General features: G+C 37.3%; 2 protein-coding genes across 2 annotated transcripts in view; both read left to right on the top strand.

The window, feature by feature from the left end:
- Window positions 1–7,351, top strand: part of prkg1l (protein kinase cGMP-dependent 1, like) — a 46,595-nt gene extending 39,244 nt beyond the window's left edge. The window contains exons 14-20 of the mRNA XM_039674524.2: window positions 1,543–1,632; window positions 2,669–2,810; window positions 2,930–3,093; window positions 4,032–4,154; window positions 4,732–4,791; window positions 4,971–5,037; window positions 6,640–7,351. Coding sequence (XP_039530458.2) covers window positions 1,543–1,632; window positions 2,669–2,810; window positions 2,930–3,093; window positions 4,032–4,154; window positions 4,732–4,791; window positions 4,971–5,037; window positions 6,640–6,738 — 745 coding nt within the window. The 3' untranslated portion in view covers window positions 6,739–7,351. The remainder of the gene's footprint in view (window positions 1–1,542; window positions 1,633–2,668; window positions 2,811–2,929; window positions 3,094–4,031; window positions 4,155–4,731; window positions 4,792–4,970; window positions 5,038–6,639) is intronic.
- A 954-nt stretch (window positions 7,352–8,305) lies between these two features.
- acsl2 (acyl-CoA synthetase long chain family member 2) overlaps window positions 8,306–23,174 on the top strand; it is a 134,581-nt gene continuing 119,712 nt past the window's right edge. Inside the window, exons 1-5 of the mRNA XM_039674596.2 lie at window positions 8,306–8,444; window positions 19,170–19,417; window positions 20,548–20,662; window positions 21,108–21,172; window positions 21,248–21,349. Of these exons, the coding sequence (XP_039530530.1) occupies window positions 19,172–19,417; window positions 20,548–20,662; window positions 21,108–21,172; window positions 21,248–21,349 (528 nt within the window). The 5' untranslated portion in view covers window positions 8,306–8,444; window positions 19,170–19,171. The remainder of the gene's footprint in view (window positions 8,445–19,169; window positions 19,418–20,547; window positions 20,663–21,107; window positions 21,173–21,247; window positions 21,350–23,174) is intronic.

The following is a 23,174-nucleotide window of genomic DNA, read 5'->3' as shown; positions in this document are numbered from 1 at the left end:
CATTTATTCATTCATTCATTCATTCATTCATTCATACAGTCAGTCAGTCAGTCAGTCATTTATTCATTCATTCATTCATACAGTCAGTCAGTCAGTCATTTATTCATTCAGTCGGTCAGTCAAGTATTCAGTCATTCATTCAGTCAGTCAGTCATTTATTCATTCAGTCAGTCAAGCATTTATTCATTCATTAGGTCAGTCAGTCAGTCATTTATTCATTCGGGCATTCATTCAGTCAAGCATTTATTCATTCATTCGATCATTCATTCATTCAGTCAAGCTATTATTCATTCATTCAGTCAAGCTATTATTCATTCATTCAGTCAAGCTATTATTCATTCATTCAGTCAAGCTATTATTCATTCATTCGGTCAGTCATTCAGTCATTCATTCAATCAATCAGTCAAGCAATTTTTCATTCATTCATTCAGTCAGTCATTCATTCATTCAGTCAAGCATTTATTCATTCATTCGGTCAGTCAGTCATTCATTCATTCAGTCAGTCATTTATTCATTCAGTCATTCATTCAGTCAAGAATTTATTTAATCATTCGGTCAGTCATTCGGTCAGTCATTTATTAATTCAGTCATTCATTCAGTCAAGCATTCCTTCATTCATTCGGTCAGTCATTCATTCATTCAGTCAAGCATTTTTTCATTCATTCGGTTAGTCATTCATTCATTCATTCAGTCATTTATTCATCCAGTCATTCAGTCATGCATTTATTTATTCATTCGGTCAGTCAGTCAGTCATTTATTCAGTCATTCATTCATTCAGTCAGTCTTTCATTCATTCAGTCAGTCAGTTAGTCAGTCAGTCATCCATTCAGTCAAGCATTTATTCATTCAGTCATTCATTCAGTCAAGCATTTATTCATTAATTCGGTCAGTCATTCATCCAGTCAGTCAGTCAGTCATTTATTCATTCATTCAGTCAAGCATTTATTCATTCATTCAGTCAATCATTCATTCAAAAAATACAGTAAAAGCAGTAATATTGAGAAATATTATTACAATTTAAAATAACTGTTTTCTATTGTTAAATATTTAAAAATGTAGTTTATTCCTGTGATCAAAGCTGAATTTTCAGCATCATTAGTCATTACTCCAGTCTTCAGTGTTCTTCAGAAATCATTCTAATATGCTGATTTGCTGCTCAAAAAACATTGTTTATTATTATCAATGTTGAAAACTTTTGTGGAAACTGTGACACTTTTTTTCAGAATTCTTTAATGAACAGAAAGTTCAAAAGCAGCTATTATTAAATTATATATATATATATATATATATATATATTGTATAAACAATGTAAAAGACTGTCACCATTGATCATTTGAATGTATCCTATATATAAATAATAAATAAATTAAAAAGTCTTTCTGAGCCCAAGCTTTTGAACTTTATATGTTCTCTTCATATCAGCATGTCAGTTGATTGCAAGTGAAATTTAAATTGTAAATCAAAACAATGTGAAAAACAATGTTTTGTTGGCTGTTTATGTGAGATTCAAAAGCTTGATTATTATGTTTTTTTTTTCTCAGGTTGTATTGTACCTTTAAAGATCCTCGGTTCCTGTATATGCTGATGGAGGCTTGTGAAGGGGGAGATCTGTGGATTTTACTGAGAGACAGGTGCAGACAATGATCCATACATTCATTCTCCAAACTGCTTGTCCTCTGTAGGGTTGCAGGGATGCTGGATCCGACCCATAAGCCCTGTTCACACCTGGTATTACTGTAAGATGCGTTTTGGTCGATCGGATCAAGTGGACGATGCTAAATACAGGTGTAAACGGGAATGTGTCTTTCTGGTCTGTCTCGTGATCCGATCGACCAAAACGCATCTAATACCTATCTATCTATCTATGGTACCTTGAAGAACCTTTAACATCCATGGAACCTTTCCATTCCTCAAAAGGATCTTTATAATGGTAAAAAGGTTCTTTAGATTTTTTAAATAGTCTTCAAAATAAGAAAAATTGTTTTTTCTTTTAAAGGAGTAGTTCACATTAAAAAAATTAAAAAAATAAATAAATACAAAAATAAATAACTTTTGCGGACAATTTACTCACCCTCATGTCATCCAAGATGTCCATGTCTTTCTTTCTTCAGTTGAGAAGAAATTAAGGTTTTTGTTGAAAACATTCCAAGATTTTCTCCATATAATGGACTTCAATGGGAACCAAACGGTTCAAGGTCCAAATGAGAGTTTCAGTGCACCTTCAAAGGGCTTTAAACGACACCAGACGATGAATAAGGGTCTTATCAAGCGAAACGATCGGTCATTTCAAAAATAAATAAAAAAGTTTACGTTTTATAAGCACAAATGCTCACCTTGCTCTGTTCTGTGATGCGCGTTTGTGACTCTACTGTTCGAAATCGTTTATCAAAATAAAATAATCTTTTTTTGAGTCATTCCGTTCATTCAACGAACAAAATGAAGGAAATGACTCGAAAAAAGATTCGTTCATTTTGATGTGAACTGTTCGCAATGGTTGCTAAAGAAGCAGTTAGGGCATTGACGTGTCCATCCTGAAAAATACGCTTTCTAACACTATTTGAGCATAAGAAACCTCATGTATGATAAAGCTGTTGTCAGATATCATTGATGGTTGAAAGGGACTTTGTCTAAACTGACCGTGACTGAATATGTGATTTTATGTTTCAGGGGGTCACTGGAAGAAGATGCCGTCCGCTTCTACGCAGCATGTGTTCTGGAAGCTCTCAGTGTATTACACGGCAAAGGCATTGTTCACAGAGACCTGAAACCTGAAAATGTGCTACTGGACCAACGTGGATATGCTAAACTGGTGCTGAATACATACAAATTCAACCAGATGGCAGCCTCTAACCATTTGATTGTGATGATTCATATTTTCACAATAGGAGGTTTACACTTAGTTGTGTTTCTCTTTATCTAATGTATCAGACAGGGTTTGGTTGTGCTAAGAAGCTGGCCTCTTTGCACAGGGCCTGGTCATTCTGTGGGTCTGTGGGTTATCAGCCTCCAGAGGTCATTCTGCATCAAGGTCACGGCCTGTCTGCAGATCTCTGGGCTTTAGGGATGTTGCTGTATGAACTGCTCAGTAGCAGGTGAGTTTTTCTTTTATTACTACATTCAATCATTCATTGTGTTACATTTGATTTTAGTTGGCTAATATATAAGCCAATGAGATTGCTTGCTCAACATTGAAATAGTCTGGTTCCATGTTCGCTCCAAGTCAGTAATTGGAGTTCCTCTGAACCCCTCCTCCTCCCCAGCACCACCTGTCTAGATTTGCTATCAATATCCTATTTATGCAGCAGCATATCTTACATGCTCACAGCAGCATGTCTGTGAATCTATTGGCAATAGCAAGTTCATATTTACATACTTATACAGATCTAGTCCACCAAGACCAACTAACATTGCAAAATTATTTCAGTTCACATGGATCTGCGGAAACGACTAGAAATTCTGTATTATGCAGGGCAGTCATTTAGAGATGTCAATTTGTAAAGAAATTTGCCTGTGCATAATTTACAGTAAACGGTCATACCTATAGACTAAACACATAATTTGCTTAATGCATGTTTAATGCAAGTTTTAAAATGTTTTGAAAAAAAGGGAACGTAGTTCAAAGTTTGTGTTCTCGAGCGACCAAACACTGTTATCGTGCTAATTAACGGCCAGAACACATTAGTTACAGTAATAACTAATGATCTCTGCAACTGAAGTGAAACAATCAAAAACTAACTTTATTCAAGAGTCTTGCATAAAGCAAATGTCTCTTCAGGATACTTGGATTAACCACTAAATTCATATGGACAACTTTTTTGGACAACGATATCTTTTTGTTCATTTCGAAGTATGAACATTTGGGATGAGTGGACTTTCAGTGGACGGGCCAAAATTATAAGAAAATCTTAAAAAGTATTTTTATTCATGTTAAGAAGATGAAGTCTTATGGGTTTTGAACAGCATAGTTCATGTTTCTATAACATGTTTTAAATGATGAAGGAGAATATCACAACTGTTCCCACCTTCCCAGACCCCTGTTCTCTGGCTCAGAGCCGCTGAAGGTTTATACGGCAGCACTGAAGGGAACAGATGAGCTAGAGTTCCCCAAAACCATCAGCAGGACTGCAGCACATCTCATCAAGAGCCTCTGCAGGTAAAGGAGAATTTTACTCACAGTTTCTATTACCTGTGAGAAATACATTGAGAAAAGGCTTGGTAATCCAAATGAAACATATGTCACTATGTAGGTAAACAAATAGACAGACAGACAGACAGACAGACAGACAGACAGACAGACAGACAGACAGACAGACAGATAGATAGATAGATAGATAGATAGATAGATAGATAGATAGATAGATAGATAGATAGATAGATAGATAGATAGATAGATAGATAGATAGATAGATAGATAGATAGATAGATAGATAGATAGATAGAAAATCAGACAGACAGTCAATAGATAGATAGATAGATAGATAGATAGATAGATAGATAGATAGATAGATAGATAGATAGATAGATAGATAGATAGATAGATAGATAGATAGATAGATAGATAGATAGATAGATAGATAGATAGATAGATAGATAGATAGATAGACAGCTGGATAGATAGATATATGGATGGATGGATAGATGGATAGATGGATGGATAGAATAGCAGTGCACTACATACTCTTTGGGGTTTGTGTGTCTGAGTCTGATATCATCTGTCACCCCATTTCCAGGCTGAACCCCTTAGAGAGACTGGGACAGAGGAACGGGGTCAAGGACATCTGCAAACACATGTGAGTCCTGCTCGTTTGTGCTCTTCATCAAATATATATATGAAAGAAGGGATCGGTGTGGGGTGAGAAGGGGAAGGATTCATGAGATTAGATGAGAGTGGAAAAGAAAAGAGCAAGGGAAAGTAGAGAAAGCGACTGTTTTTAAGTGCCGGCTGATTAACTTGTGTTGTGTTTCTCAGGTGGTTTGAAGGCTTCGACTGGGAAGGACTTCGCAAGGGCACATTGACTCCCCCAGTAATACCAAACGTGAGCAGCATCAGAGAATACATACAGTCGAGAGCACTGGCCCAACTCAACCTCTTTCCTTAAAGGGATACTTCAGGATTTAGCATTAAGCTTTGTATTAGTAGAAAACCTGTAGTATTTTCAAATTACCGTGCTTTCCACCCTCATATCCCCCTGAGACGAGAGATTTATGATTTTTTTTTTTTGTCTGGAAAAATCCTTAAAGAGTAACTAAACACTTAACCAACTTTTTTTAGTTAATGATCTGTAAGAATGGATCTTTATTAATACCAGTCATTGATTCGAGTAACTTTTTTGACATTTGTTTATAAAGTGTTCTATTTCTACAATATATGGTGTAAAAACGTCTTAGTGCTGCCCTCTTCAGGTTGAAACGTGGCTACTGCAGTTGAATTTTCCTATTGGATGTTCCGCACTTTGTGACGTACCCAGGTTTCAGCTCACCACGCGAGCTACGCCCTTGGCAGTATAAAAAACTTTCTTGAGTCGTCAAAAACACTGTAGGGAGTCAGGAATTGGGATTGAGAGTATTAAAAACAATCAGGATAGAGTGTTTTAGCATCTATTTCGTCCCCTCTGTCTCTGCTGGGGTCTGCCCACTTTTTCAGCATTTTCAAATATTGCCAGTGGGTGGAGTCAGGCTCTGACCAGGGGTTTAGTTACCCTTTAATTTTTCCAAAAAAATTGTAATTTTGCATTATCTGAGGATTTTGTTGTCCAGAAGCTAAAGACTAGTCAGTAGTCGGGTCTGTCCCGCATGTCCTCAACCCACCCATAGAGGGAGATCTCACTCACAGAATGAACACAGTGTCAGCCATCTTTTTTTGGAAGCTAAGCTAGCAGGCTCTTGTTCTGTGGAGAAAGCTGAGTAGTAGGGGTTACCATGTTTTTATTCAGGTTTTGCTTTCTGCATTCATTGTTTACATGCCCACCTTTTGTTTCATTCTAACTGAATTCATTCTGATTGGTGAATCTGACTGTAGTGTTTACATGAGCGCTAAACAAGTGATCGGTTGATGTGTGTTTTAACATTGCTAAGAAAATTCCCGCTCCTCCGTGAGAGATACGAGACCGGTGCGTCTCACAGGTGTCGCTCATCGGTAATCACGCCACCGGTCTCGCGCCATTCTCCCGCGGCCCTCACTCGCCCCACTCGCCACAGTAAACATGACGAATGGCGAAGAACGCAAAACCGAATCCCGGACATTTTGGGCGATCTCGAAACACATTTACAGGCAGACTCATCACAGAGACTCACTAGTAGCCTAGACTTGTTGTTTAACTACTGCGCTCTGTTACCAGTAGGCGTGACCTCCTAGGGCAGCGAAGCAAGTGCATTCTGGGAGTTGTTGTCTTTCATCCACATATATGCCAAAAATACATTTTCTGGCTTTTCTCAGTCTAGAAAGCTCTAAATTCAAAAATTATTTCACATTTCTTCTACATAAATGACCCATCTACACATTAATGAATGTGTATTATAAATACACATTCATCTTTCCAGAGGTGAAGTATCCCTTTAAGCTGATAATTAATATAACAAACAGCTCTTTCAAATGATGCATCTGTCAAGTTCAAATAAATGTAACCTTTTTTTGACAGGTTCGCTCTGTCTCTGATCACGGAGGACCAGCTCTCCTGGATGAAACCCACATTGAAGAAGCATCATTGGAAGATTCTGTCTATGATATAGATTTTTGATTTGTACCATGGCTATATGGATGATGTAAATTGAAAATAATAATAATAATTGGATTCTGGTGTTAATTGTGCATTAACTTTGCAGTTGGTTATTTACTTAATTTATTCTGAGTTGAAAACCAATGCAGACAACACTACAAAGCTCCAGGACTTCATAATCAATGATTTACTTGAAATATGTCTCCGAAAAATGCAATTGTACATGATCCCGCGTGAAAACAATTTTAAAGAATGCTACAGATTTTTTTTAAGGATTCCATCTTTTACAACATGTTTACATTTAACATTTTTCTGCACATTTTTGCCGATTAAAATCCATTCATTTCAATATGAATCCACACAATCGCAAATTTTGCATGAAGGCGAAGTGTTTCCCCATGCAGATTTCGCCACAGGTTACATTTTGATTCGTTAGCCTACATTGTCCAACAGAAAACTTCTAGTTCCTCTGAGATTTCCTTTAACTGCCCGAAAGCTGAACATTATTCCAGTATTAAACTGGGTTCTACCGGATATTTGAAAATACATTATTAATCTCCATACTCGCCCAGTTTTAAAATGCCAGTTTGAACTGTAAAAGCACTGCAAAATAAAAGAAAGAAAAAGATCACAATTTCATTATGGTATTTAGTCCTGGTATCAGGGACCAGCATTGCACATTTTATTCTCTGAACTGATCATTTCAGTTATGGAAAATAGCCTAAGTAGATGATCTGAATCAGGTTTGGTAAATAAGGTGGGCATACAGAGGGTCCCCAGGCCAAGTGTCATTTTCAGTAAAAATGGCTGCTGCTTTAAAAGGATAGTTCACACAAAAATGAAATTCTGTTATTAATTACTCACCCTCATGTTGTAAAAAACCCGTAAGACTTAAGTTTATTTTCGGAAAACAAATGAAGATCTTTTTAATTAAATCTGAGAGCTTTCTGTCTCTCCATTGACACGCACACTTTGACGCTTCAAAAAGTTCATTAAGACATCGTAAAACTGATTATATAAACATACAAAATAAACTATAGGCTATGTGATTAAAAGATTAGCCTACATTAAATATGTTCATATCGTTTCTCTTCAGACATTTTGAACTAAACCACTCCAATTCGTTTTACGGTCTATTTATGAACTTATTGAAGAGGCAAAGTTGCGCAGCTGTCAATGGAGAGACAGAAATCTGTCAGATTTCATAAAAAACAACAACAACAACAACAACAACAAAAAAAGATCTTCATTTGTGTTCCGAAGATGAAAGTTACAGGTTTGGATTGACATGAGGGAGTAAATAATGATAGAATGTGACATTTTTGTGTGCATTCAAACATAACATGCACAAATACTGATAAACCAATGAAAACCAATCATTTAAAAGTAAAATAGTTTTGATTTGTGTGAATTAAAGTTAACAATATAATATCAGTATGGAAACTACCACAATACCTTTCCCGATTCTGATAGGCCTCCTGGAAGATGTTGCAAAAAAATATGTTAAAGCCAAATGAACGCACATAATTGGATGAGGAAGTTTTGTGAAAACTTGGAAAAAGTTTGAGGAGGTTTTGGCCCGAGGCAGGCTGACTGAAGAGGGGGAGCGATCGAGGGCGTGTTTGTGAGGGACTAAACTCTGGCTCTGGGGTCCGGGAGGGATTTAGTGCAGTCTGAGGGGAATAGAGAAACTTTTGGAGGACGGGCGACCCAGATTCCACACACAGGTAAGAGCCAGTTTCTTAAAACTTCATCAAAATATGTGTAAATGCAGCGGTTTTGTAGACATGTGGAAAAACGTCGTAGTTTTTCAGAGAAAAAGAATTTTGTTCGTCGGAAGAAGTTGCCAAATTTATCAGTGGAAATTCATTCATTCATTCATCGTTGTCCTGTTTATAATTCAACATTTGGTTTGTTTAGCAATAAGTTTAATGTTACTTTAAGGTTCAAACATCGTCTGTTGAGTGAGTGAAATGATTTTATATGAAATTATTTCGTACTATCTTATAGTTTGGCCGGCGTCATCGCGTGACACGTGCACGTATTTTGTAAACAAGCGCGCTTGGCGAATGTGTAAATTACTTATAAATACTTTTAAACACTTTAATACTTAACATACACTAAGATATTGTTAAAATGTTTTCCTTGCAACTCTGCAAGGAAAAATGTCCCTTTTGAAAACACACGCACACAAGTAGTCTACTTTGACCTATTAGCCATACTTTCAAACAGATATTCAGAAACCATCTGGTTGTCACGTTAGTTGTTAGTTAAAACCTGTGGTTATTCTGAAAGGACTTCTCTTTGAATTTGAAGGCAATAAATGTCATATCCACTAAAATCACCAAAAAGTAGGCTACCACTGTTTTTTATATGGTAGTATCTCAAAGAACCATGTGATACAAACAATTTTGCATAGTGCCATTTTTTGTTAGATCTGCCTAATTTTTAAATGGCTACTTTGAATAAACTTTATTTAGTTTATATATTTGTGTAGCATATTGATTCAGTGCTTAAAGTTGTGTGTGATTTTGATCATTATTATAATGAAGTAAAAGTGTTCTTGCTGTTTGACAAGGAAACAAAATCTGTGAAATGCCTCCAGCTAAATAGTGTGGTTGAAATGGCTTGCTCTGCAAGAGCCAGTTTTGCAGAAGACTGGTGAAGCACTGTAGATGTTGTGCATGTTTAGTCATGCTGAATAAGGCTGTGCTGGTGTAACACACTCACACAATCCAGAATTCATTTATTTTCAGTACTGTTGGTGTTAGGGGAAAATTCTTTAAAATGACTCACAAAGCCAAGAAAGTAAAAGCATCCTATAGGATGTGACGCATTATAATTTTTCACCATAGCGATATTGTGAAACATTGTGTTTTACAGTGTAAATACAACCTACTTCCACTAAGACAGGTTGACATTTCAGACACGAGGACGCATCACTGCTTTTCCTCATTTCTCTTCCGCTCCCAGACTGTTAATTTGTCCGCTGTGATGCAACACCCTCCCCATTCCCTCATCCCTCTCCTTTCTAAACCTTTTCAGTGTGATTCTGTGTTCTTCATGCTTCATTTGGGAATCACAGCCAGAGAACACCCGAGCCATTCTCTCATTCACTCCCTCCCTCATTCATTAACCATTGGGCAGGCGCTCGGATCTCCTGCGCTCTCATTCCCTCATCATATTCCCTTTCAAATCCTCTGGAAAGCCACTTCCAGAACCCACTTCATATGACATCATTTCCTGTGAACCTGCCATTTCACATCCCTGTTATTTTCCAAAGGTTGCTCATTTGTAACTCAGGAAACTTAATTGAGATGTGTTCAGTCCAGTATTTGGAACTGAAACAATTAAATATCAATCATTTGTGTCACAAGCAAGATTCTTAATTTAATGTAATTGCTGTTAATGAGAACCAATAAATGTTCAATGACATCTCATTAAAGTTTTCTTTCCAATTTGCCCTTTCAGTTCTTGTAATTCTCCATTCACACATTCCTTCTCTTAACTGGTGAGGTTTTACCTTACACACTTGGGAACGGATGTTCGTTCTGGATGCTGAATGTCTTTATTCTAACAATGTGCCTGTTGTTCTTGAGCTGAGGTTTTGCTGACATTGCAAGAGGTTCAGCCATGTGCAATCAGGGCAGTTCGGTCACAAAATCAAACTTGGCATTTGTTCCATACATACTGAGGAGTTCAATCTGTTGAAATGAAACAAGATGCTGACAAATGGAGATCCCAATGAGATATCTTATCCAGTACACAAGATACACTCTAAAAAATGCTGGGTTGTTTTAACCCAATTTTGGGTAAAATATGGACATACCCAGCCATTGGGTTAAAAAATTTAATTTAAAAATGTAACCCATTGTCCATATTTTACCCAAAATTGGGTTAAATCAACCCAGCATTTTTTAGAGTGTACATTGCTTTATTATCTTTTGTCTTCAGACATATTTAGGCAAAATTAGCAATGAATTATGCTATACAGTTGCTAGGGTGTTCTGGGTTTACTCATTTTATCCACCTAGCAAAATTTCTAGTCTGGTCGCTTGGAAAAGTAACCTGATGCCTCTTAGCTATAAGGCACATGATCTGAGGTATCATTATGCCAGCAGCACAAAATGTGCTCAAGGTGATTCTTTATTCATCCAAGTGGCTTCTCCCGTCACAACATTTCCGCAACATTGTGCTGTAAAATGACCCTTGATGAAAGACCCAAGTACTTGAACAGAAGCACACTAACATCCCACTGCCTGAGGTTTCTTCTCTGAACTACAACCTATAGTGTTTTATGATGCTTTTTAATGGGTACCATTTTACGACTTCAAACTTAAAAGGAAACAACACCATCCTGGCATCACAACCGCAAAACCTTTGCTTCCTGCCGCTACGTGTGAAGACCCCGCAACAGCACTCTAAAAAATGCTGGGTTGTTTCAACCCAAATTTGGCTCAAATATGGACAAACCCAAATGTTGGGTTAAAAATGCAATTTACAGTTGAAAGGGAAACATTTGGGTTTGTCCTCATTTTACCCAAATGTGGGTTCTAACAACCAGCATTGTTTAGAGTGTGGTCTTAAAGGGTTAGTTCACCCAAAAATGAAAATTAAGTCATTAATTACTCACCCCTATGCTGTTCCAACCCCGTAAGACCTTTGTTCATCTTCGGAACACAAATAAAGATATTTTTGATTTAATCTGAGAGCTGGATCACTCTTCCATTGGCTTCCTAAGGGACTGGCTCTTTACAGCCCATAAAGTCATTAAAGAAAATGTTTAAATGTTCCATGTGCCTACAGCGGCTCAATTATAAGTTTATCAAGCGACGAGACTACTTTTTGTGCGAAAAAAACATAAATAACGTCTTTATTCGACTATTCCATTACTTCCTTATGGGCGCATGCGCGAGAACTGAGACGAGGACGTTCTCAAACGGTTCAAGCTCCAAATAATAGTTTCAGTGCTGCTTCAAAGAGCTTTAAACAACACCAGACAACGAATAAGGGTCTTATCTAGGACCCTGAACGAGTTTGAACAGGAGATTCACGAACGTCCATCACAGAATAGAGCAAGGCGAGCATTTGTGCTTATAAAACTTAAACTTTTTATTTATTTTTGAAATGACCGATCGTTTCGCTTGATAAGACCCTTATTCATTGTCTGGTGTCGTTTAAAACCCTTTGAAGCTGCACTGAAACGATTAAGTCCATTATATGGAGAAAACTCCTGGAATTTTTTCATCAAAAACCTTAATTTCTTTTCGAATGAAAAAAAAAAAAGAAATGGACATCTTGGATGACGTGGGGGTGAGTAAATTATCAGCAAAAGTTTTTTTAAAAAAAAAAGTGAACTACTCCTTTAATGGACTTTAGCCTGGGTAGACGCCTTATATAATTTGACTCGACCATAGGCGGAGAGTGTGTAAGGCTGGGCAAGGTTTGTCTTTCCCTGGCCACGGACTTCAGACTAGCGTAGAAATGCTAAAGGCCTAGTCTGTTTGCTGCTGCTTCTGATTGCTTTTAGAGGGTAAAGTTGGGCTGCGTTCCCCAAACCATCATAAGCCTACCAACCATTGCCACCAATGGTCTCTACGATCAACTTAAATCATGATGCTTTTGAGAAACCAAGCCCTACTCATTACTGTGGTCTAGGGTCAATTTTCTCCATAATAAGAGCATTGAATTGAATTGTTTATTGATCCAACAATCAGCTATCTCATATTCATATGAGTGCTGTTCTTCCTGTGGTCAAAAAATTGCATATTGGTGAACCATTGGCAAACCATCCAGTGTGTATCTGAAAGGTTTCTCTATGATGTATTTTTGCATAGTTGAGCAGTGCCAATCACCTGTTGATTTCTTGAATAAGATTGCCAATCAGTGGTGTTTAAGTTAACACTGAACAAAAACTCTGGCTGCGTCCCAATTCGCATACTATCCGTCCTAAACAGTATTTGAAAATAGAATTAGTACGTCCCAGATCGTAGTATGTTAAAATGAGTGTTCCAAAGAGACCCGGGTGGTCTACTGTATCCGTTCAGAATCCAAAGTGCAGATCGATGTGCACTCTAACGCAGAGGTGCCCAATCCTGCTCCTGCCGATTGCCTGCCCAGCACAGTTCATCTCCAACCCTAATCAAACAATTCAATTCAATTCAAGTTTATTTGTATAGCGCTTTCCACAATACATTGTTTCAAAGCAGCTTTACCGAAAGTACACTACAGAAAAGTACATGGAAAAATACATTTAGTTAATTATATAATATTTAGGGAATAACATATCGCCGGCAATGAGGGGTTGAGTCGTCTCATCGCAGGTGTTGGGGCATCTGAAGTCTCCGTGTGAGGCTGGATACAAACTGGAGCTGTTGAACGCCATTTTTCTCAGGACTAGCGGAAAGGCAGATGGGAAATAATTAGCATAACTGATGTTCATAATGATTTCCATTACACGGGAGTAGATGTTAAAAACCACAATCTCACAAATTCTCCGCAACCCAAACTCTCTGCAACCCAACTATACACGCCACCCCGTTTGACTAAGGCTGTCGAGCCCCACTGTCACGGTAATCCAGGGTCAGTGGCAACGGTTCTGTATACCGCAAAACAATATCTGCCCAACCATCCATCATTCTCGCAATACACACAGGAACGTAATGACTGTACTATGCAACCTATACAAATAATCTACAGACTCTTCAAGTTTTATAGTATTAAATGCATTGGATCTGATTCAACAGAGGAATAAAAGGTAAGCATTATGTGAATGCTTGGCTAAAGAGATGGGTCTTTAATCTAGTTTTAAACTGTGACAGCGAGTCAGAGCCTCGAACCCTATCGGGAAGGCTATTCCAGAGTTTTGGATCTAAATGCGAGAACGGGCCCTCCTTTAGTGGACTTAGATATCCTAGGAATGACCAGAGGCTTTGAATTTAGTGATCTTAAAGAACGCGATGCATTGTAGGGTGACAGAACGTCCATTAAATACACAGGAGCTAGACCATTTAGGGCTTTATAGGTCAGTAGTAGTACTTTGTAACTAATACAGAACTTAATAGGTAACCAGAGATTATAAAATCGGTGTTATATGATCATAATGACCTATTAAGAATTCTACCAGCTGCATTTTGCACTAACTGTGGCTTGTTTATTGAGGATGCAGGACAACCGGCTAATAAAGCATTACAGTAATCTAGTCTCAAGGTCATGAATGCATGAACTAACTTTTCTGCATCAGAAACAGATAGCATGTTATGTAGCTTAGCAATGTTTCTAAGGTGGAAAAAGGCTGTTCTTGTAACATATGAAATATGATTTTCGAAAGACAAGTTGCGGTCTAGTATAACACCCAGGTCTTTTACTGTAGTGGACGTAACAGGACAACCTTCTATATTAAGGTTGTATTGTGAGAGGTTTCGTAGATAGTTTTTTGGACCAATAAGTAATAACTCAGTTTTATCTGAATTTAATAGCAGGAAATTACGTGTCATCCAGCATTTTATATCTTTGAGACACTCTGTCAATTTAAATGAGTTAGTGTTTTCATCTGGGCGTGATGAAATATTGAGTGTTGTCAGCATAACAGTGGAAATTAATTCCATGTTTTCTTATAATATTACCAAGTGGCAGCATATTGAGAATAGCAGAGGGCCTAACACCGATCCTTGTGGTACTCCATAGTCTACTGACGTTATCTTCGATTTTTCCCCATTTAAACAGACAAAATGATAGCGGTCCAATAGGTACGATCTAAACCAGCTTAATGCCTGTCCCCGAACACCAGTATAGTTTTGTAGTCGATTCAAGAGTATTTTATGATCTATAGTGTCGAACGCAGAGCGAAGATCAAGTAGAACTAGTTTTGAGATACAGCCTTGGTCAGAGTAAATGCTAAAAGTAAATCATTTATAATTTTAACTAACGCAGTTTCTGTGCTATGATGTGGTCTGAATCCTGACTGGAATTTTTCATAGATATAATTTTCTTGCGAAAAAGAGCACAATTGAGCGGACACAACTTTTTCTAGTATTTTAGACATAAATGGAAGATTTGAAATGGGTCTGTAATTTGCAAAAAAAGTTATTTGGATCTAATTGCAGTTTCTTAATGAGACTAATGTTTCTTAAACACCTGAAGCAACCAATTATTGTCTTTAGGATCACTTGAAAATTAAAGGCAGGTGTGTTTGATTAGGGTTGGAGATGAGCTGTGCAGGACAGTCGATCAGCAGGAGCAGGATTGGGCACCCCTGCTCTAACGGATGATATTGCCCACAACCCATCGCGGGTTGGACGAGGATTCGGTTAGAACTACAAACATGAGTGAAAAGTGTTAAACAACTACAGACATGGAGGACGCGCGAGTCCGGCGGTTGTAGAAGGAGGTGTTTAATTGATTAATTATCGATATGTGCATTATAATATTACATCTGCAGAAGCATTGTGAACTTTAGTAAAGAGTTACATTGATTATAATGTAAGATTGTGATTAGCTTTTCTGTTCAAATTAACAGTGGTCTATGAACGTTGATGTTTTAATGAAAAGTTGTTTATGGTGGGATGTGTAGGTTGTGCAGTGACATGCAATTTGAAACTATTTTAAGGAAATGTATTTAATTTTTTTTTAAAGGGGACGTGCATCACACTAGCCTTAACCTAGAATTGGTTCATGTGCTGCCTGTGCACTTGACTGAAAAAAGTGTGTTGGGTAGAGTTGTCAAAAAGTACCGACTTCGGTATCAAGTCGTGTGACGTAAAAATGTGACGCTTTGAGCGTAATCGTAAACAACTCTGATTGACCATTGTGTTGACTCGCTCATCAGATATGTTTGTTATTGGCTACAATGATCAACCCTCACCAGTGCTAAAAGCGTCACAATTTTAAGATTTCAGTCTCGATTTGGTACTTTTTGACAACTCTAGTGTTAGGTACAGTCTCAAGGCCACATCTCATTTCCACAACCCATATTTTCTGGAACTTTTTGTCTCAAGCAGGTGCATAGCTATGCGGTGGCCAGTGCCACCCCTTACCTGACTGCTTAAACAGCTGACTTTTCTCAGCTCAAAGAACTATGATACTGTGTACACAGTTCAGCTGAACTAATAACATGCCCAAAGATGCCTATAAAAAGTGGACATTGCTCCTGGCGAAGCAGGTATGAGCATTTAAAACACAGCAGAGCGAGATGCGGACACGTCCATCAAGTGCATGTTTACATTGAAAAACAATGGAAAAGCAGCACAGTGAAATGAAAACATGTCTCACAGCCTCAAGACATTGCTATGGTTACTTTCCACTGTAACCCCTCCATTTGTACTCGCTCCGAGCATCGTTCAGACTGGCGTTTCCGCCATGGGAGACAGGCACACTAACAAGTATGCTAAAGGCCATGGCCTGACCACAGCATCAGTTTCTTGTGTGATTCTTGAGGCCAAGGGGGTGAGGTTTACTAGCTCTAACTTGCTCACTCCCTCCCGGGTCACGGCACCACTGTAACCCCTCCAGTTCTACTCCGCTCAGAGCGGGATTCAAATCTGCGTTTCCGGTATGGGATGCGAGTTTTGTTTCTTACACAAACTCGGGTGCAAGTCGAATTTTTGTGTTTTGATGAAACCAAAACATTGCTTTAATTACATATTATTTAAAATCCCACATTTGTCTCCCCATATCTGCTCTTTGTAAGTTGTTGATATCTACCGTGTGGATGTCTAAGAGCTTGAGTTTTCTTCAGGTTGTAAATATGTTGGCCTTTCTTTTGAATTTGCTTTAGTTCATTTAGCACCAGTTTGAGTAATAGCCTCTGTCACTCTCTCTCCTCTTTGTTCTGTTTAAGTTCCCAAGTGAGTGCCAGAAACACACAATAGTGCCTGTCTACCTCCAACAATGGCCGTTACGAATGAGGGAGGGAGGGGGAGAAAGAGAGAGGTCTGTCCTCATCTCTGACGCGTAATTATTTTCAGATGTCATCTCTGCAAAATCCATTTATCTCCAGCTTTTGTGGACCTGTGACAGAGAGAGGGATGTGCAGAGATGGTCATATGAAAAGGGATGTCGCTGTTTGCAGTTGCATTGCTTTAACCCTTGCCTCTAAAGCGACCACATGTACGTTTACAAAGTCCTGTGGAATATAGAAAGTGTGTTTTTATTTTTTTAATTTTTACTTTTTGCAAGGTTGCATGGTCACATAAACAAATTTGCTTGTTAATAATCCAAATAATCTCATGTTTAACATGAACATGCTATATGATACACTACTGTTCAAATCTTTAATAATTTTATTCAGCAATGATGCATTACATTGATCACAAATCATTTCAAATACATTTAAAATGTGTGGTGTTATCTTAATTTGCCTGATTTTTTTTTTCACGTTTCCCACAAACATTAAGTACCACAAGTCTTTCTTGAGGAGCAAATCAGCATATTAGAATAATTTCTGAATTATCATGTGACACAAATGTTAAATAATAAAAATGACATTTTAGTTATTTTAATTGTAACTTTGCTCAAATAAAACATAAAAAAAATCTTACTGACCCCAGAATTTTGATCAGTGTTGTATATGTATCACATCAGATATATGAATATGAAAGAGAGATTTGATTTTTTTTTTTCATTTTTTATTAAGAATGCGTGTCTTTTGGAATTCCATTCTGTTTGAAATGCATTTTTCATTTAAATTATTTTAAAGACAAATTTCATAATCTACACTGTAGAAATTAAATATTTAAATGTTAAATATTTATTATAGAATAATAAATTGCCAAATTAGGCACTTACTCTTTAAATATGACAGACAATTAGTATAATGCCACTTATATATAAATACTGGTTACTCTTTATTTCAATAGTCACTTTAGACATTCAGGGTTCAGGTTAGGAGAACAAGTTGACTTGTAGTTGCTAAGTTACTTATAGTCAGTTGAATGTCTGTTGGGGGACCAACAAAATAAAGTGTTAGCAGATATTAAGCTGACAGTCTACTAATACTCTAATGACAGTTAGTTGACATGTAGCGGCAAAGTTACTTATATAGTTAGTTGAATGTCTAAAGTGGACTATCAAAATAAAGTGTTACCTAAATACTTTATAAATAATGGTTATGGAGTAAAATATGAGTTTATAAAATATGAGTAATAACCTTTATTTTTTACCAGGAAAGAAGACTTGAGTACAAAGATATTGGAATTTTAAGTCCATATTATTATACTATTATTGTAAACATTAGTTATATATTGATTTATATTCTGTCTCATTAGTCGTTAGAAAGTTGTATTGTGTATACAGTATACACCCATCAGATGTCTAGATATCGATATCGTCCATTAAAAACCTGTCCCATACTAAACATTTAGTTGTGGCTTCGGTGTCCCAGTGTTAAGTATTCTGGAGGCAAACATCATGGCACTTGCTTTGGTGGCATTTAAGAGTGAAAGAGAGGGAAAGGGGCATTTTCCCTCACTGTGGGAATACCAATGCAGGGCGAGGGGTGATGACATCACCCTTTATTCTCCCGTTCTTTAATGGGGGGAGGAAGTGGGTGAGAGGTTAGAGAAAAGAGGGGGTGAGATGAAGGAGTTTATTTGGGTGAGAGAGAGGGAGAGAGAGGTTTATGTGAGGCTGTGAATGGAGTCCCGGGATATGACCGTGTTTGGGTCGTCTCATGTGATCTTAACAGATCGTCTCATTGGCAAACGCGATCACACTCATTCACACTCGGGCCTCCCAGTCACCCCATCTCACCACCAAATCACCAATCCCGACTCTGCTCACTTCACCAATGTCATTAAAATTCATTTTCGACCTGTCATCTCTCACACATGCAGCTCTCTTCATCTCCACCTGTCCCTCCGTGTGTCCTCCTGAAACACATTCACACTCACACCTGGTTGTGTTTGTGTTTTGGCTGCCTGCTAGAAAATGTCCGAAAGTTACCCCGAGCGCCTGTTGTGTGTCGGCCAATCATCATTACTTCCTCCTGGCATTCAAATGGGGCCCAAACATTTGTTGGCTTCCCTCAGGGCCGAGTGGTTTTCATTCAGGTTTTGTTCTCAGAGCTTTTCACGAGAAATCAATGAAAGTCGGTCATAATTTGGAGTCACTGCACATTAACTTTAAAGGAAATATTAACGCACCAAATCATTTCAGCATACAGTTAAGATTAATGAACTATAATTTCTGGTGTGCCATTTTTCTAAGATCATCCAACTGCATCTGCGTACAGCGAACTGGAACATTTTTACAGCTGCTATTAAAAGTCAAAATCAGCATACTTGACACCAGTAAATAGACTCTTAAATATACACTTTTACACACTATAGCATGTGTCTATAGACATTAAAGGGATTGTTCACCCAAAAATGTAAATTGTGTGTGTGTGTGTATATGTGTGTATGTGAAATATGATAGAATGTGAATAATTGTCCTCTTCTGTGTGTCTCTCACAGCTATGCAGTTTCAGGAGTGGTTACGTTCCCTGCGTTTCAGCGGAGGAGATGGGAAGTCTGAAATGGACAATCTGAAGACCCTCCTTCCATCTCTCCCCCCGTCCTTCTCTCTTTCCTCTCTGTCCCTCTCTCCATCCTCCATCATCGGGTTAGGAGCGTTAGCCTCTCTCACAACCTACTGGCTGGTGACCAGACCTCGTGCAATCCAGCCTCCATGTGACCTGCAGGCTCAGTCCATCCCTGTACAGGTGAAATACAGATCAAATCAAATAAAATAGAAATGTTGCCAAGTTGCCAACTATCTGAAATAAATGATTTTAAGTATTAAAATTACCAAAAAAAAAACCTAAATAAAAATAAAAATTATATATATATAATTTTATAAAAATAATAAAATAAAAAATAATTTTATAAAAAAGCATAACAACTAGGGATGGGCAACGATTAATCGTGATTAATCACATCCAAAATAAAAGTTTGTGTTTACAGAATATATGTGTGTGTAGTGTGTATAATTAATTTGTATATATAAATACACCCACATGCATGTACATATATATTTAAGAAATATTTGCATGTATATACTTTAATTTACACATAATAAATATTATATATATAAATAAATATATATATATATATATATATATATATATACACACATAATTAATAATATATATATAAATATAAATATTTGATATATTAATAACACATTTTTCTTAAATATACACATACATGTGTGGGTATTTATATATACAAATTAATTATACACACATATATTATGTAAACACAAACTTTTATTTTGGATGCGATTAATCGCGATTAATTGTGGCCCATCCCTAAAACTTCAAACTAAAATTAAAATAAACACTGAAACTAATTCAACAAATTAAGAAACTCTAGAATATGTAATAATAAAATAATACTGACATTGATGAATTGCTTGCTGCATACTCTTAATGTCTAAATACAGTGTGTGTAACCATATGCAGAAATATTGTTTTCACATAATTCCTCATTTCCGTGTGAACTTTTGGCACACAAAAAAATTTAATAATAAGTCAATCCTGCTGAAAAAGCATGCTAAAATCAGCCTAAACTGGTTTGCTGGTCTTCTCTGGTTTTAACTGTTCTTACTGGTCAAGCTGGTTTTAGCTGGTCTAGATGAGCTAGTAAAGCTGGTCGGCATATTTCACATTGCTTCTGCTTTATTCATCGCATTGGAAATTGAAGGTCAAGGTGAGTATCGCACACTGTATGTTTGGCCAGCTCACTGCACACGATTTTGCATATGCATTTTACAGTATACTGAACTAGATCAATAGCTTTGCATATCAGTTTGAATGATTTCTGCTTTATTAACACATGCTTATGTTTCCAGGGAGACCAGAGCTGCAGACGCTCTGCTTTACTAAAGGATGACAATCTGCTGGAGTTCTACTACGAGGACACAAAGACGGCATACGACATGTTCCAGAGAGGACTGCGGATAGCAGGTGTGTGTGTGTGACGTACAAGCAAACACAACCACGGTGTCTCCTGACCTCTTTCAAGAGCCCGAGAACAGTTTATGTAATTGTACAGAAAAACACTTTGCAATTTCTGTAGTGGTGAAATCTGTTGAACATCGAATTCAATGGCGGCTTCTTTTCATTTGCTGAAGAGCTCTGCAAGGCTTTCTTGGGTCGATAATGCTTTCATCACATGTAGCTAGGGATTGTGAAATAGATTGCTTGTGTTTGAAGTGTTTTTGTGTTCGGATTCGAAAGCATCTGGATTGAAGCTAAAAGGCTATTAATTTTAGACCCGCAGACGAGCGGTAAGTAAGGTGTGATGTACAATGTAGAGAAACATAGGAAAGCAGCCATACAGTTCAGTAGCTAATAGTCATGCAATATCGTCGTATAGTAACTAAATAAGAGTATTCTGTGTGCTGTGCAGGTGACGGCCCATGTCTTGGCTTCAGGAAACCCAGAGAGCCCTATCAGTGGATTTCTTACACCGAGGTGAGGGCAATGCATGTTATAACGCATTTACTACTGTGTAATAAGCATGTAATAACCTAAAATGGTTTGTTACAGGTCGCAGAACGGGCACAGGTGTTGGGATCAGGTTTGCTGGCGAAAGGCTGCAAGCCAAACCCTCAGCAGTTTGTGGGCATCTATGCCCAAAACAGACCAGAGGTAAATCATTAGTGTGAACAATTCATCAGTGCACATTATTCAAAAGATTAACACTACTGGTCAAAAGTTTGGAGTCATTGCGATTTTTTTTTTTTTTTATGTTTTACAAAAAAGTGTCTTTTACTCACTTAGACTGCTTTTATTTGATCCAAAATACAGTAAAAACAGTAGAAAAAGGGGGACCAGTGGTGCTAAAATTGTTTGGAGGGAGGTTAGGTGGGTGAATCACACTTTAATGCAGGATTGAATGCAATTGTTAAATAACCATTTAAAAAGTGATATAATAATGGATCATCACTGCTTTGCTACAAAAATGGAAGTTGGAAATTCAACTATTAAAGCATGGAATAACTTAAGGTACCATGAATCAGTAAATTTGAGTTTAACATGGGTGTATTATTATCAGTAATAAAGTAATCCTTAAAAATGTTTTAATTATTCCAGAAAAAAATATTTCAAGGGAATTCAGAGATGAAGGCCATACAACTAATGTTGCCCACTAGAGGGAGCCACAGGATAGCAAATCCTTAAAGATTGTAAAAGTTGTTCAATGGGCTATATGCACGCATAAGTTCCGCATTTGACGGTTGTGGAGATTTAAGCGGAGGAGAACAGAGGAAAACGGGATTATGGCAGAGTTTTCAATTTACTGTCCTCCCGTCTTTGAAACGAAACGTACATACGTTTAGATGTAATTTTATATATAGTTATGTTTATTTAATATAATTTTAAAAAGAAGCATAAACACAACGAGGGGTGTCTGTTTTATCTGTTTTTGTGACTAACGTTTCTTTATTATAACCATGGAGTATAAAATTCAATATAAATTCTCGGTATTGCATCGGGGGAAGTTATCGAGCATCCTTAATCCTTCACCGGAAATAACGCCGTGCATAGAGCCCATAAATTGATTTCCATAAATTAAATTAATAAAGCACAATATCATTTGAAAAAAAATGTGATTTCCAAAATAAATTTAAACCATGATTTTTTTTAATCTTAATTTGAAGGATATTGATAACACATTTGTCAAGTTGCCAGACATGACTGAATGTATGTCCAATTGAAGGGACACTGTAATGTGTATTTCAATATAGTAGCTTACATAAAACATCATCATCAAGAAAGATGTACATAAAGTGTCTCATATTTTATTTGAAAAGCGACTTGTCCATTGCATAAACATCATTTTTTTTCTTAATTTGAATGCCCTAGCGCCCCCTATTGACCAACCCCCACTGAAGGAGACCCTTTTTACCAGATGTAATATAAGTCTCAGGTGTCCTCAGAATGTGTCTGAAGTTTTAGCTCAAAATACCCCATAGGTGATTTATTACATCAAGTAAAAACATGCTGTTTTCATGAATCTTTAAATGTAAATGAGCTGCCGCTCCCCGCCCCTATCCAGAAGAAGACAGAGCCTTTACGTCTCGCATCTCTGATACAGTGACAAAAACTAAACATCATTATCTCTATCACAGTCACACTCGCCTGACATTGCAGTTCTTCATCATCATAAAAAGTTTATTATCGGCAATGCCGTGCGTTTTAACTTTTGATATAGGGTCGCACACATCTGAAGCACACGCTCAAAAAACTGCCTGTCAGACAGTGTCCCGCGATATTAAACTAAGCTTAAACTGTCAAATGCACACAAGGGTATGTCAAAACACACACAAAGTTCACATAAACTGGCATGTGTGTATTAGATCTGTGTAATACACAGAACCTGCTGCTATGTGCGGTTAATATGAATCAAACAACAAAAGAAAAATTGAAAATTCCCCCTTGTTTTTTTATCAGACATAGGTGGCAACCCTAGTGC

Source organism: Pimephales promelas, chromosome 14 (assembly GCF_988280905.1).
Source record: "Pimephales promelas chromosome 14, fPimPro1.hap1.1, whole genome shotgun sequence".
Classification (NCBI taxonomy): Eukaryota; Metazoa; Chordata; class Actinopteri; order Cypriniformes; family Leuciscidae; genus Pimephales; species Pimephales promelas.
Note: the sequence above shows the minus strand (reverse complement) of the source record. Positions and strands in the feature narration are given on the sequence as shown.